This window comes from Desmodus rotundus, chromosome 5 (assembly GCF_022682495.2).
Source record: "Desmodus rotundus isolate HL8 chromosome 5, HLdesRot8A.1, whole genome shotgun sequence".
In the NCBI taxonomy this organism is placed as follows: Eukaryota; Metazoa; Chordata; class Mammalia; order Chiroptera; family Phyllostomidae; genus Desmodus; species Desmodus rotundus.
The window spans coordinates 9,481,038-9,497,084 of NC_071391.1; the positions used below are offsets into that span (position 1 = coordinate 9,481,038).

Consider the following 16,047-nt stretch of genomic DNA (forward strand, 5'->3'; position numbering starts at 1 on the left):
CTTCAACCAATCAGGGAACGGATCCAAGGGAGCGCGCGAGGTTTCCTTCCCCGCGTACCCGTTCTCACCGTTTAACGGCTGCGTCTCGCGACAATCCTAAAGTGACCTTTCCCCTCCCTCCGGAGTTCCACGCACGCTAGAGACAGTGGGAGGGGCAGGTCTCGCGAGGTTGTTGGAGGGAGAAAAACGCACCTCTCCCGCCTCGCGCGCTCCCCGGTGTGGCTGCGCGCGCACCTGCCTCCCTAAGGAGCCGCTAATGCCACAAGGGCTCTATCTTTTCTTAAGCCAGCGAAGTAGCCCCGGCGTTTTACTTCCTCCACCCCGATCCCACTTTCCTGTATGTAGCCTTTCTGTTCCCAGCGTTGCCAGGTCTTGCAGGGAGAAGGGAATATTTTTTTTTGAGTTGTCGCTTCTCCTTTAAGAAAAAAAGCCCGTCGCTTGCCGGATGAAAGTCTCTGAAAAAATGGCGGCGGTAGAACAGAGGCGGGGTCGCGAAGGCAGAGAACCCGCCTCTTCAGTGCATGCGCACGGTTAGCTTGCCCAAAGGCATCCTGGGATATGAAGTCCTACTTATCCTATGGCTTTGGAAAAAAACGAAACTAGAGGCGAAGAGGTTGCTGGGAGCTTTTGATTGATGGTGGATGGGAAAAGTAGTTTAGTGTTACGACAGTCCCGAGTGTTCCTTCGCTGGGAGGCAGTGTGTCCGGTTTAAGGCGAGACGCCCGAGCACATGCCGGCGCAAATTTTGAGCCAGTTGCCCGTCAGGATGTTCTGAGCTTTTTCCTATTTAGTTTCTTGGTGTTGTGGAAGCATTTCTAGGGTGGTTACGTAATAGCCCTTGCCTTGGTTTTGGTTAGATGGCATCTCCTTTAAACCAGCTGGCGTCCGGGTCTGCAATATTCACCTCGTCACCCTGTGTCTGACCCACCAACCTGTGAGCCCCTGGTGACCAGGGACTGAATCCGGCTCTATTGGGTCCTCGGGAGCCTACTCACCAATTATTTGATTCTTAATAATAAAAGTGTGTGAAAGGAATCGTGGAGTTGCGTTTCTACTAGACATTCTCGAGACCAAGGTGCTGACGTAGACTGCCTAACTTGCCTGTGATCCCTGGGCTGGAGGGAAGTTAGCGTGACTAGATTCTCCTATCTGTAGAAACCGAAGCCCTCCCTCAGGCTCCCGCTCTGAAACCACTTGCTTCTGCGGTTTTTAAATGTTTCTGCTGCACAGGAAGCACAATCAGATCAGCAGCTATGTCAAAATTTCTTTTCTGCCCAATAGCATATGCAGCTAAATCGTCCTAATGCGATAAACGGGACTTTCCATTTGCTTATCTACGAGTCAGTCGTATTTGGTGATGGAAGTGGGCCTCACGCATTCCTTCCTTCCTTTCTTTGATCCATTGTAATCAAGGAGGGACTTTTAGGACTATTTTCACACTCCTGGAAAATAAAGTATCCGGGGGTAAAATGCCCAAAGAAAGCAGATGGAAACAAGATCTGGGGAATCCAAACTTCACATTAATCATTCAGTTAAAGCTGAACATACAGTCCAGTATTTGCATACCAAGTGCTGAAGTGCATTTTTCCTTACAGTACTTTGGCTCAGTTACCACTTCAGATTAGGCGAATGTTTTCTATTTTCCATTGAGTGTTTTGCACTTTTATAGGACTACAGGCATTTCAGTTGTAAAATATGGCACAGAGCGGATGGGAATTTTTTCAAACCCTTGTTTACAGTATGCAGGCTTTTGGGACAGCACTGACATCCAATGGCTGCTCAAAGTAATGCAGAGTAGGAATCTCCAATAAAAACTCTTTAGGCCCTAGGGAATGGAGAATGATTTATTTCTTTAGAGCAAATTAAAAAAAAAAAAAGACCACTGTTATACAGGAAAGTTCACAGGCTTTGAAATTAAATGTGGATTATATTACTATAGAAAAGTTACCTATTAATTGTTTAGCAAGTTACTATTCCTTGAATCTGTTTCACCGCTGGTAAAAGTGGGGGTAATATCAATTTCACAGAACCATAATTATAGTTCTTTACATACTGACTTCCCATAGTAGGCCTTTGTAAAAGTTTTATTTTGTTCGAGGTGAATGAAATCACTGGTTCAGAAAACTGCTGTAAAGCAATGTAACTAAGCAGGAATTATGTTTAATTGAGATGTCTGCAGCTTAGCACCTGGTGTCTTAAATCTTTCAGTCTCATTTCTTCTTGACCCCTGTAGTTGTTTGCATTTTGGACCACTGAAATAAACATGCCCCAAGAATCCAAATGTGAATAGGCCTCTGCCGAATTTAATGGATTTACTATCTATTTAGAAAATTAGATGAACATAATTTCTAGATAATTAAATAAAGACAGCAAAATGTATTGGGTGCTGGTTAACTCTGATGGAAATTTTATGAAGCAAACCATGCCTCCATGGTCCCTCAGCTTCACAGAACAACAAAAAAGCAAGTTTTCTAGTGCATAGTCGAAGCGGGATACTCACATTAGAAAAAAACACAAGTGCAAATATGCCATTCTCGTGAATTCAAGATGAGTTCTGGCATGTAGTAGGTGCTCAAATTTTTCAAAATTAATTGTGAATCTTAATTGTCCTGGCCAATGTACCACCAGAATTCTGATTTCAGTACCCACCTTTCTACGTCAGTCCCATTTTAAAAATTCTGACCTAAAAAAAAAGAAAAAAGAAAAGAAACTCACCAAATCAGAAGAGAGGAAGTGCTAAGCAAATATAGGAACCAAAAAGGGTTATAGAGGCTGCTTCACGCTGTCTCATTCAGTTCCTTTGCGGTCCTCTTCTTCAGCACAGACCAAAGCTGTTCCTTACAACCTGTGGCACCAGAGCACCTTGGGTGTGTGACAATGGAAGAATTGGGTGAGTGAGGAGTTTCTTGGAAGAGAAACTCTGAGGGAATAAAGACTTGGCTGCCATCTGCATGTATGCTGGGCGTACTACTAGCCAGAAGGAGGGTAGTGCTGGAAGATTTTATTTTCACTTCTCTCCTGGCCTCACCCCACTAAGAATAAAGCATGAGGAACTGTGATTGTTTGGGGGAAATATAGGTTCACTGTTTCGGTGGCACAAAAGGCAGAAAGTTTGATGCTAACCACAGAGTAAATAAACTCTGCACAACGAAATACTTTTGGGTTGAATGGTGACTGAAATGGTCATATTATTGTGGGCATTTGCCCCTTGGGGTCTACTGAAGATCATAGAGTGATCACACAGTAGGCAACAGCAGAGATGTGATTTGGGGAGAAAAAGAAAGAAAAGAGTTCAATGAGGAGAAACAGAAGTACAAGAATGAGGGATTCGCAAAGGTTGGAGAAAGGCTACGGTGGTTTGATTTGTTCTGTGACTTACTATTAAATCAAGGTGACATAGCACTATATTTTGTTGCTCAGCTTTTTAGTCAGAGAAACTCTGAAGGAACAGATTACTATGGCCTGCAAATATGATACCTCCTTCCATTCCAAAGCAATTAAAACCAGCTCCATTGCTCAAGAGAGGTCCCTGATTTCAAACCTTTGGAGTAACTTAAGGTTTATCATTCTTGGGAACTCATTCCATATCCTTTGCCAACTTTTGTTGCTGACATCCTTATTAACATGATTAACATTAACCCAATGTCCAAGCTGTATGAATTCCATAATGTCCTGACTTTTTGTATATTTGGGGTATGTCAAAAGAGCAAACAACAACAACAAAAAATACATCTTGCACATTCTTTTTAAAAAATTGTTTGCGGTGTAATGTGAGAGCTGGAGGAATAGAGGAAGGGAGGCAAATTAAAGGAGGGAACAGGAAAAGGTGGTGTTTGATAAATATGTATTGAACTGTTTTGAAGGTAAAGTCTATTTTGACACTTGGGCTAGAATCCAAATTCTTACCCTGTGTGAGGGTTAGGGAATTTTACCTTTCCACCTGAATTCCACTAGAATCTAGCTCTGCTTTGTTTTATTTTAGGGATATGTAGTGGACTTCATGCAGGTAATTAAAAAATGAACGGATACTTTTTCAGTAACTTAAGCTAAAACTAGACATTCTTACATGTTAATCATTTTAGTGTCTGAAGCAATCCTCTAAAATAAGTATTACCTACTTTTTTTTTCCAAAATGAGAAAACTAAGAAGAGCAAAATAACTAATTCAGTGACACTCTCAGGAGCACCTGACACCAAAACAGATTAAGCTACGTACTCCGGCTGACAGAGTGACCCAGATAGTCCAAACCGTGGATAAATAGATTTGCACAGTTTTCCATTGCTCGAGCAGGATGAATGGTAGAGAAATCTGGTCCAGAAATGTGGAAAGTACCATGCAATCTGGAAAGCAACATTCCTGTAGATGATTCAGGGGGCTAAACCCCAACCACTTCTTCAAATCGTCATCAGCCCAATAGCTACCCTAAAGACTTGGGGCGCGTCTCTCTTCCTGCTGCGGAGAAACCGCCTGGAGGACTGGTCAGCACAGACAGGCCTATATTTCCTTTTTGCCTCCTTCGTTACGTGGGGATGCTAGATAAAGGGAAACCAGGAGCAGACTCTGGCTCTGAATGAAATCATTACAATCCAGGGAGACCCCAAGAGACCTCAGTTTACAAATCTTTTCATGTTAATGCCAATAATTATTTGATTTCCACAGATGAAGGGCCACAGAGAAGTACTGTAGGGTTTTCAGTCTAGTACCCACCACCACCAGTCATCCCGTATTTGTCATACTGAAATTAGTCATCTTCAAATTACAGAATCTGGCAAAGGACAAGATAATCTTGGGGTGTTGGTGATATGTGTAATCAGGAAACAGGAAGCGTCTGTTAACTCATGACCCAGACGGGAGAGCTTCAGTAGCTTCGGCCAGAGGGTACTTCTAAGGGTGACCTTCTATTCTCAGTGGTATGGTTTGTTTCTCCTGAAGAGGGTCTGCCCTCTCTCCTGATTTTATTATAAGTGACTTTTTATTTTGAATCCAAATGGATCCATGACTTCTGGTTGGAGCAAATTCTAGAAAATAGAAAAGGGCTATATCTTGAGAGAAGGATATAGACTAAAGATTTGGAACTTAGAAATTTGGCATACAGTCTGGCTAGTAAAGTTGTGAGAAAAGAAGTTTTACTTTATCTTTCTACCTTAGTTATTTTATTTTTTAAAAAACCTTTTGTTATAGAGAATTTTAAAATTTATAAAAGTAGAGAAAATAGTTTAATGAAATCTGATGTAACCATCAACCAGCTTAAATGATCAATCTCAGCCAATCTTATTTCATTTTTAGACTTACCCATTTCTTTAATTTCTATATTATTTTAAGGCAATCTCAGAAATAGTATAATCTCATCTGTAGATAGTTGGGCATAGTCTTTAAAATAAATATATGTATACTTACACAAATAACCATAATACCATTATTACACAAAATCTTTAATGATAATTCCTTAAATTATGAAATACAATTATCACACCTAAAATATTAACAGAAGTGATCAAATATTGTTTACCACACCGAATAGTATTTACTTAATGTTATTGAATATCAATCAGTGCTTAATATTCCTGATTTTTCCTTTTTTTGGTTTGTTTATTTACCATATTTTGCCATGTATAATGGCACCAATGTTTTTGGCCCAAACTTTCAGGAAAAAGAAATCTTTTGCTTTAATTTTTTAATTTAATTTTTATTTATTTATATTTAGATACTTGTTTTTTGTATTATAAAGGAATTTGAGCATTTATTTTTGAACGTACTATGGTACAAGAAATTTTATGTAACAAATAATTCCAAAACACAAGAACAGATGCAAGGTACAAGAAATTTAAGTACTGGTAACAAATATATGATATTTATGCATCATAGAAGGCCAAGAATTCTTTGTCACTGTCAGTGTCAGAAGTATCATCTTGTTCAGTTTCTACATTACCAGTGTCTTCTGAAGAGTCACTTTCCTCATCCCAGTAAATTTCATCGTCCTCAGTTCCATCCATATCATTGCTGATGCCGCATTTTTAAAATGATTTTACAACCACTTCCTTCTTAACACTGTTCCACAGTTTTAGGATCCAATCACAAACCTGGGTGATGGATGCTTTCTTGATTCTGCCTGCGAGTGTTAAATCATTACCAGCTGACTGAATCCACGACGCCCACTCTTTTCTTCATTAGGGCCTTAAAGGGTTTGTTTACTGATACATGAAGAGGTTGCCATTGGCTGGTTGGCCTACCAGGTATCACACAAGTTGGGTTTTCAAGTCCGCTGTGATTGCTTTTGCATTGTGTAACATGGGCTTTGAAGTGATCGAAAACAAGCAAAGCTGTTTTTTAAAGTAGTCCTCTAGGCCTTTGTGACCAGACTTTGTTAAACCAGGTTTTCACGCCTTCTTTATTCATCCATCCTTTCTCATGCACAGGGACAATAACTCCACTTGGAATCTTTTCTTTCAGAAATGTTTTTCTTTTAAAGATGATCATAGATGGTAGCTTTGTCCCATCTGCTTTCTAGAGTTACACATTTAACGCATAAGCATAAATAAAATAATTAAAAACATTTATATAGATATGGAATTAGTACTACCCATGTATAATGTGCATCCTTATTTTTCCCTCAAAAAATTTGGGCAAAAAGGACACATTACACATGGCAAAATACGGTACTTTTATTTTTTCATCATACCATTTTAAGTAAAGATTCATATACTGACATCAGTTATAAGTCTCTAAAGTCTTCTTGAATCTATTGGTTCACCCTCCAACTCTTTTTTCATTACAATTTATTTTGTCGAAGGGTAATTTTCCCTGAAGAGTTTAAATCAGTTTCCTTATATCTAGGATGGCACACAAAATTCAATATTTTTATGAAATGGATGATTTAGAAAGATACATAGATTTTTTAATTAAATTTTTGGGGTGACATTAGTTAATAAAATTATATGGGTTTCAAGTATAGAATTCTGTAATACAGCACATGTATATTGCATTGTGTGTTTACCATCCAAAGTCAAATTCCCTTCTGTCACCATATATTCGACCCCTTTACCCTTTACTACCTCCTCCCACCTGCTTTTCCCTCTGGTAACCACCATACTGTGTCTGTGTCTTAGAGTTTTTGTTGCTTGTTTCTCGTTTGTTCATTTGTTGCTTTCAGTTTCATATCCCCCATATGAAAGATTTTGTTTGTAAGACGTGATTAGATCTTTTCTTATGCCATCAAGAAATATCCATCTCCCCAATATCTGAAATAAATGAAAACCTTATTTTAAAAATGCTTGAAGTTCATTTTCTTCATCTGAGGACTTCAGAGCTAGGCAGATCCTTAGAAATAATATAATATAGTGTTTTGCAAACTTTACAAAACTACAACCTGTGGTAAGGAAGCCACTAGAGATCCACTACTGGGTCTTGACCCACAATTGCAAAGTCCTATTGTACTGTAATTGGTTCATTATGTAGAAGAAAAAACAGCTTCAGAGAAGAGCACACCATGCTCAGATCGCCCAGAGAATCCATGTGAGAATGGGGCCTGGAATGTCTGACATGAAGGCCGGGTAGGGGCTGGGGATCAGATGGCCCACGGGCAGACAGCCAGGTTCTGAACTCAGTAACAGTGTGAACTCAAACCATTTATTTGGCAATTTCTGGATCTACAAAATAAGGATGATAATATCGCCTGCCTCAAAGAATTAAGATGGCTAAATTAAATATGTAAATGTACCACAGTGCCTATCATATATTGTTATTATGTTATTAATTTCATCATCACAGAAAGGTAATACTTGTAGTGTCCATTGGTTTTTCCCAAGAAAATATAAAAGAAATAATTTCAACTCTTAGGATTGCAACATCTTGCTTGATTTTAAAATATCCTCCCCCCCCCCCCCGCAATCTCCTTTTCTTCCTACACCCTAGAAGACAGAATACTTATACTTTCCTTTGAGAATTTTGTTCTGTGCTTGGAATATTAAAAAAATCATCAAGGTTAAGAATAAATGTTATTGTCCTAGTATATATATTTTTAAAAACTGTAATATAATTGCTTACCATATTTTTAGGACTATAAGACACACTTCCGGCCCCCCCCCAAATTTGGGAGGAAAATGGGGGTGTGTCAAGTTCTGTTTAGATTTACATTGGTGAAATATTATGTTACTTATGTTATTAAATATTTTACCACATTTTTTGCTTCAAAAATTTTTTTTCCTATTTTCCTCTTCTAAAATCTAAGTGTGTCTTATGATCCAAAAAATACGGTATATTTTTTTCTGATAGGAAAAATATGTACAATTTACTTAAATTTTTTTATTGTTATTCTATTACAGTTGTCCCAATTTTTCCCCCTCTGCCCTCCTCTGGCACACCCACCCCCCCACTCCCACAGTCAATCCCCACACTGTTGTCCATGTCCATGGGTCATTCATGTTTGTTCTTTGAATAGTCCCTTCCCCTCCTTTCCACCATTATCCCCCTTCCCCCCTCCCCTCTGGTTGCTGTCAGTCTGTTCCATGTTTCCATGTCTCTGGTTCCATTTTGCTTGTTAGTTTATTTTGTTCATTAGATTCCTCTTATAGGTGAGTTCATATGGTATTTGTCTTTCACGGACTGGCTTATTTCACTTAGCATTATATTCTCCAGTTCCATGCAAGCTGATGCAAAAGGTAGGAGTTCCTTCTTTCTTTCTGCTGCATAGTATTCCATTGTGTTAGTGTACCACAGTGTTTTGATCCACTCATTTACTGATGGGCACTGAGGCTATTTCCAGCACTTGGCTATTGTAAATAGTGCTGCTATGAACATTGGGGTGCATAGGTTCTTTTGAATTGGTGTTTCAGGATTCTCAGGGTATAATCCCAGCAGTACAATCCCTGGATCCAAAGGCAGTTCCATTTTTAGTTTTCTGAGGAAATTCCATACTGTTTTCCATGGTGGCTGCACCAGTCTGCATTCCCACCAACAGTGCACTAGGGTTCCCTTTTCTCCACATCCCCACCAGCACTTGTTGTTTGTTGATTTATTAATGATGGCCATTCTGACCAGTGTGAGGTGATATCTCATTGTGGTTTTAATTTGCATCTCTCTGATGGCTAGTGATATTGAGCATTTTTTCATATGTCTATGGGCTATTTATATGTCATCCTTGGAGAAGTGTCTATTCAGGTCCTTTGCCCATTTTTTAATTGGATTGTTTGTCTTCCTGGTGTTGAGTTGAATGAGTTCTTTATATATTTTGGAGATCAAACCCTTGTCTGATGTATCATGGGCAAATATGTTCTCCCATACGATCAGTCCTTTTTCATTTTGATGATGGTTATAATTTACTTTTTTCCTAATTGGGGATATTTATGAGCCATCCACCCCAAACAAATGATAAAAATTAATACCCTGCAATAAAATAAGTCAAATTATAGAGTGAGACTATGAAATTGAATGCAACTATAAGATAAAAGTAGGTGGAGGCCTTAAATATCTCCTGGTAAAATAGATCACATTGTAGCAGTAAAATAAGAGTAGGAGAAGATATTTTAAGGAAAATAACCTTAATCTGAGAGACGAGGGAGATGAATGGAGGCACAGGGGGGATATTTAAGGGGGAAGTTATTTCAGAAGACTTTCTATACTATGATTCCCTTGTACATTATGACATAGATGCTTTGTTGGAGGAACTGGAACGCTCCACCCTCCAGGACAATGGTGAATACTCCAACCCCACTCATCTTCCCGCGGACCAGCATTCCAGAAAGCAGAGTAACTGTGCTGAGACTTCAGACATCCCTCCTGTTGAGGATGACACAAGCCCCTTGCCGGTAACTTTTCATTTATTGGTTGCCTTGAATATAGATGTTTGAGTGCTTTCTGAAAATGAATTGCAACTTATATAAAATAATGTGAAAGGACAATCATACATCCAAGAAAAAGAAGAAAAATCTATCAATGATAACTTAAAGGTGTTTGCTTTTGGAAAGAGGAAGAGATTGAGAAAATCATCATAGAAGAATTAGCCTTTGGGAACTAATTTTTTTTTCTAATGAGAGCGTAGTAATAGAATATTCCTGAATTCACTTGGCATATTCTGATATTACTGTCAGTAAGGCCACAGATCACCTGGGCAAGGCCAGGTGGCAGCTCAGAGTGTTTTCAGGGTGGTGTTTTAAGGTCCTCACCTTCCAGGTCTTATTTTCTGCTGAATATGTTAAGAAATTCAGTTACTGGTATAGTCAGAGATAATGAAGCTCTAGGAAACCAACACAAACAAACTAAACTCATAAAAGATAATGTATAGAAACACCAGAAATCCAATCTATTAGCTTTTGGTTAGAGTTAAAACTCTCAGGTAGAACAGATGCTGGTCTGTGCTGATACGTGTGTTCTCTTCCCGTGAGTAAATCTACATGTACCTACTTCATAATTAGAAGGTTGCTTGATAAGAACGAAATTAGTGTAAGAGGAATTAAGTAGATGCTCTTCATGTCTGGTGGTTTTGAACTACGATATTTGGATTTATCCTTGTACACTAGTGTATGAAATCACCAGTGGCGCAGATCCAAAACTGGAGCCATAGGTAGGTACCACCTTTAACTTTTCTTCCCTCCAGTTACACACATAGAGTTTTAAGGCTGCACATTTACCTCTCTCCTAGGTAGCTATTGTCTTTGTTCTCACTGCTAGATTATGGCCACAGGTTCCTAATTGGTCTGCTATCCTTGCCCCCTGCCATTTATTCTCAAAATAGCAGCCAGGGTGATCCTGTAGTACTTAAATCAGATCATGTAATTTTTCTACTCAGAATCCCTACCTCATTTGGAGTAAAAGTCACAGTCTTTACACTGACCTTTACGGGGTGGCCATATGTCTTAGTTCACTTTGAGCCAAGAGCCCTGGGTTTATGCTTGTTTGTTTGTTTGTTCATTTTTTGACATCCATTTATTGGCTTTACCTTTTGCCCTAGGTTTTTCTTTTTTTATAAAACTTTCTTATTGGGATTTATATTAAAGTAAAGCAGCATGGGTTGATAAACCTCCATTAGGTTCTTCTGGCTTCCTTTATGGTCTCGAGTAGTAGTACATAAAACACTCATACAGTGAATAGAGTTCTTATTTTATTATGGGTAAGTCCAAAAGATGACTAATGATAACTCATTTCTCTTTCCCTGATCCTGTTCAGACAAAACCTAACTGACAGCGCCCGTTCAGGGATAATGTGCAATGTCCTGGTTGTTAAAGCTAAGAGTTCAAGCGCAGCAGTCAGGGCCAGGTAATTTCTCTGGTCTTAGGTTGTGGTAGGAAAACTTTTGAAGCTTTTTCCTCTGCTGGCCACTTGTTATACCACCATTCACATCCTGCTGTGTTCCCCTTGGTGGCCTCTGAGATACCCAAATCCTCCTCAGGGTCATAAAGAAAAATGAGAAATTGTGGCTCAATGTCGTGCAAGTTGTAAATTCTGTTTAAGAAACAGAGACTGCGCATGCTTGCCATAGAATGTGGTGTCATCTAAATGCTTCTGTTAAAGCATCTTGGTCATTAATTGTGTGTATAAAACTGTAACTATTTGTTTTATTATTTGCTAATACTTTTCAAATTTGTAACAAACACGTTTGGCAGCATTTGGCTCCAAACAAAACCAAAACCAAAACTACATGTTTAATTTTTGAAGAAAGTTGATGATTAATATGTAATTTGCACAAAATATTAGTCAACATTTACTGTCTACCATGGAGATAAGTAGAGATAGCACTGTCCCTTTGAAAACTAGAAGACACGGATATGAATAAGAAGCTTTAGTATCTGTTTACAAGTTTAGCTCTGGCTGGCATAACTCAGTGATTGAGTGCAGGCCTGTGAACCAAAGGGTCACGGGTTTGATGCCCAGTCTAGGGCACATGCCTGGGTTGCAGGCCAGGGCCTCATTAGGCAACCACACATTTATGTTTCTCTCCCTCTCTTTCTCCTTCCCTTCCCCTGTCTAAAAATAATTAAATAAAATCTTTAAAAAAAGCTTATTCTTAATTTAAGAAGAATGTACACAAATGTGATGATTTAACATGTACAGCTGCAAGAGGTATGTTTACATGTCACTGTGAAACATACCTTCCCATTTGGGTCAAATGACTCTTCTAAATTAATTTTGCTCATTTTCAACTCCAAGTTTGTGTGTGTGTGTGCTTGAAAGTAAACTGGTGATTATTAATGAGTTGATTCCTTTTGCAAACCAACAGATAAAGTCAGATTTATATCGCTATCATAAGAGGCTGCAGTTGGAGAACTTGTTAACTGTAAAATGGTTTCATTTTTTCATCCAGTTCAAAGGATCAAAATAAAGTAGAAGTTCATTCTTTTGTCAAAAATGAAACATCTGACATTGTTAATGCTATTGTAAATTTAGTTGAAAAGTTCAACAGTGAAGATAAACTGTAGTTTTTGTGAGGGGGGATGATAATAACAACACAAATTTTGGTGGGAACCACATTGTGGTATAATTAATGTTCTTACATACCAAAAACACCTGTGGAGCAGAAAGGTACTTTGAATTGGCTGTGATGTGCACAGAATTTATGACTGCATCCAAACAAGCTACAATATTCTGCCAGTCAAGAAATACAAATATTGTACATACACAAATCAGGCGATATGTAGATATAAATATCACCAACAAAATTTTTGTGACAGAAGCTGATGTTGAATTCCAAAGTATTTCAGCATGGTAATATGTATTTTCTCTCTGTATTGCCCATCATCAATTGGATTTGAGACATGCCTGAGGCTTTGAAAAATCCTTTTGTAAAGCAACCTAAATTCGGGTTACAGTATGTGCAAAATCAGTTGGAAATATTTAATCATATATGCAATGAATTTAGCATGAAAATTCAGCTTTTAGCAAGTTGCAATTATATAAAAGAAAGCTTACAAAAAGGAAGAGGCTCAAATTTCTGCCTACAAAAGCTAAAGAGGAATTGAACAAATCAAAAGCTGAGAGCTCAAGTGGTTTTAATTCCCTTATTTGAAAATTTTGCTTTAGAAAGATTTTGATTTTGACAGAGCTCCTCATTTTAACTGGGTAAATTTATAGTCTCCACCAGAATGGGATGAAATTGTGAAGGCCTATGAGTTTGCAGTATGTACATTTGATGAAATGTTAAAAAGGATCACACAGAGAGACAACTTAAGAGGTCTGTCTTATAAAAGTGTTATTGAAGAAAGGTGTTTTGACCCTAGGTAGAAATGCAGCACCTCTGAAAATTTGGGGGCTGAAATATTTATACATTTTGATGTAAAAAATAGAACTGAGAATATCCTCCATGTAGCAAGATTTTGTCTGGATTTACAGGTTCATCAGCATCTAGAGAGAGAGTACTTTCTCAACTAAAGAATTGTGGTCCACAGAGAAGTATCAGTTAACAGTGTCAACAATTTCAAATATATTAACCAGAAAATGCAGCTTTGCAGAAGACTGCAATTTTAAATAAATAAATAAATAAGATCATATTAAAATTTTTTTGACAAAAATTTCTACATCACAATGTTAGAAACAACAATGGCTAAGTAACCCATTAAGGTAAGTGAACCTATCTATATCGAGAATAATAATTTACCTGTGCTATTCTTAAATGTTCAAATAATCAATAGAATAGGTTTTTTAAGAAATTTTTTTGTTTTAATGTTCATAGTTATGTGACATTTAAAAATATTCTAGAAAATTTTACTTTGAAAATAAGTTTTGAATAATTATTTTGTAGTTTCATCAATACAATAAAACCAAATTTTTGGCCAATAAATACATGTTTTTAAAATTAATGAGCAAAATAGAACCAGGGACATGGAAATAAGGCACAAACTGACAGTGACCAGAGGGGAAGGGGGAGAGGGATAACAGGAGAAAGAAGGGGAAAGGTCTAAACCCTGGCTGGAGTGGCTCAGTGGATTGAGCACGAGCCTGAGAACCAAAAGGTCACCAGTTTGATTCCCAGTCAGGGCACATGCCTGGTTTGCAGGCCAGGTCCCCAGTAGGGGGTGCATGAGAGGCAACCACACATTGATGTTTCTCTCCCTTTCTCCTTCCCTTTCCTTCTCTCTAAAAATAAATAAATAAAATCTTAAAAAAGAAGAAAAGAAGGGGGAGGGTCTCTTTGAAGAACATGTATAAAGGCCCCATGGTAATGGGCAACAGGGTGGGGACTGACTGAGGGAGCAAGTTTGGGGGCAGGGCCGGGGAGAGAAATGGGGGAAAAATTGGGACAATTGAAATTGAACAAGAAAAAATAAAATTATAAATTATTTTAGTAGCCTTTTTCACTCTCAAAGTGTTCTAGTTTGAACAATAAATTATCCGGTCACCCCATCTGTGTTGTCAGGCCCCTTTTACTCTTCACCCCTCTCTCCCTGGTTCACTCTGCTCAGGCCACCCTGGCCTCCTTTCTGTTCCCAGATGCCCCAGGGTGCTCTCTCCCTGCCATTCCTTCTACCTGAACCAGGTTACCCCTGATACCTGCCAACTTTTCTCACCCCCTCCTATCAGTCCTTGCTCAAGAGCCTCCTTTTCAGTGAGTCCTTCCCTGGATTGTTTGCTTGTTTATTTATGTATTTATATTTAAACATTTTTCAATTGCAGTCGACATTTAATACCATATTAGTTCCGTGTATACAGCATAGTGGTTAGACAATTGCATAAGTTATGAAGTGTTCCCCTTGATAAGTCTGGAACCCACCTGGCACCATACATAGTTGTTACAATAGTGTTGACTGCGTTCCCTACGCTGTACTTCACATCCCCATGACTGTTTTGTAACTGTCCATTTGCATTTCTTTTTCTTTTTCTTTTTCTTTTTTTGGGGGGGTTTAATTAAAAAAAAATAAATTACAGTTTATATACAATATTATTTTGTATTAATTTCAGGGGTACAGCATAGTAGTTAGACAACCATATAATTCACATAAAGTGTTCCCCCTGATATTTCCAGTACCCGTCTGACACCACACATAGTTATTAGAATATTATTGATTATATTCCCTATGCTGTACTTTACATCCCCATGACTATTTTGTAACTACCAATCTGCATTTCTCAATCTTTTTCACCCACCCTCCTAACCCCCTCCTTTCTGGCAACCATCAGTCTGTTCTCTAGCTATGAGTCTGTTGGTATATTGTTTGTTCATCTATTTCACTCTTTCGACTCCACATATAAGTGAAATCATACGGTATTTGTCTTTCTTTGACTGACTTATTTCACTTAGCATAATACCCTCTAGGTCCATCCATAATGTCGCAAATGGTAAGATTTCTTTTTAGTGGTGACCAGTATATTTATAATTGCCATTTCTTCTGCATTTCCTATTGGATTAATTAGATTAAGCCCCTGGCTAATCGTACACATTAATGCATTTAGTTTTTACACATTAATTTGTTTATTATCTATTTCTCACAGTGTATGATCCAGGGTAGACTGTTCAGTTGTTTGTTATTGTTTTGTTTCTGACTGCTACATCTCCAGCCCTGACACGTGAGACACTCAATAAATATTAATATTTGTTCAACAAATAAGTGAGGGGCTAGCCAGCTACCCTTTCCAGTCACACATTATTTCTTTTGATATGTTAAATTTAATTGTGTTATGGTCTTCCCCGCTCTGACTCATTTGGTATGTTTTATGCTTTCTAACTGAGTACTTCTCTGTTTCAGCACTTTTAGGGCAGAGAGAGGGCCACCTTCTGTTCCCGTGGCAGCTACTCTGCTTAGAATTTGGCCTTTGTCTGTGGGATGGCTGGTATTCCTCTGCCTTGTACAAGGATATCTCAGAGATACGCTAGTGAGCAGTCCCCTCCAGAAGCTAAAAGCATTCTCTAATTCTGGGTGTAGGTAAGCACCAACATTCTACTAACAAATGCATTCTCCATCTCTCTGTCTTAGGCACAACTTGTGTACACTACTGAGATCAAGCAGCCCAATGTATACAGGTATTTTTTTTTTTATTATTAAATACTTGAAAAAATGAAGTCATTAAATAATTGTTATCAGTCTGTGTTTGGACAATAACTTGCTTGGAATTCCTACTACT

General features: G+C 38.3%; 1 protein-coding gene across 4 annotated transcripts in view; it reads left to right on the top strand.

Moving 5' to 3' along the window:
- The window catches only part of LPXN (leupaxin), a 36,341-nt gene that overhangs the window by 1,369 nt on the left and 18,925 nt on the right, over positions 1–16,047 (top strand). The window contains exons 1-3 of one of the 4 annotated variants that reach the window (XM_045194392.3): positions 2,728–2,890; positions 9,646–9,803; positions 15,672–15,848. In XM_045194392.3, coding sequence (XP_045050327.2) covers positions 9,646–9,803; positions 15,672–15,848 — 335 coding nt within the window. In that variant the 5' untranslated portion in view covers positions 2,728–2,890. Of the gene's footprint in view, positions 1–2,727; positions 2,891–9,645; positions 9,804–15,671; positions 15,849–15,899; positions 15,947–16,047 lie in introns of those variants that run through there. The other 3 variants (XM_024559139.4, XM_045194393.3, XM_045194395.3) reach the window with 3 other exon arrangements.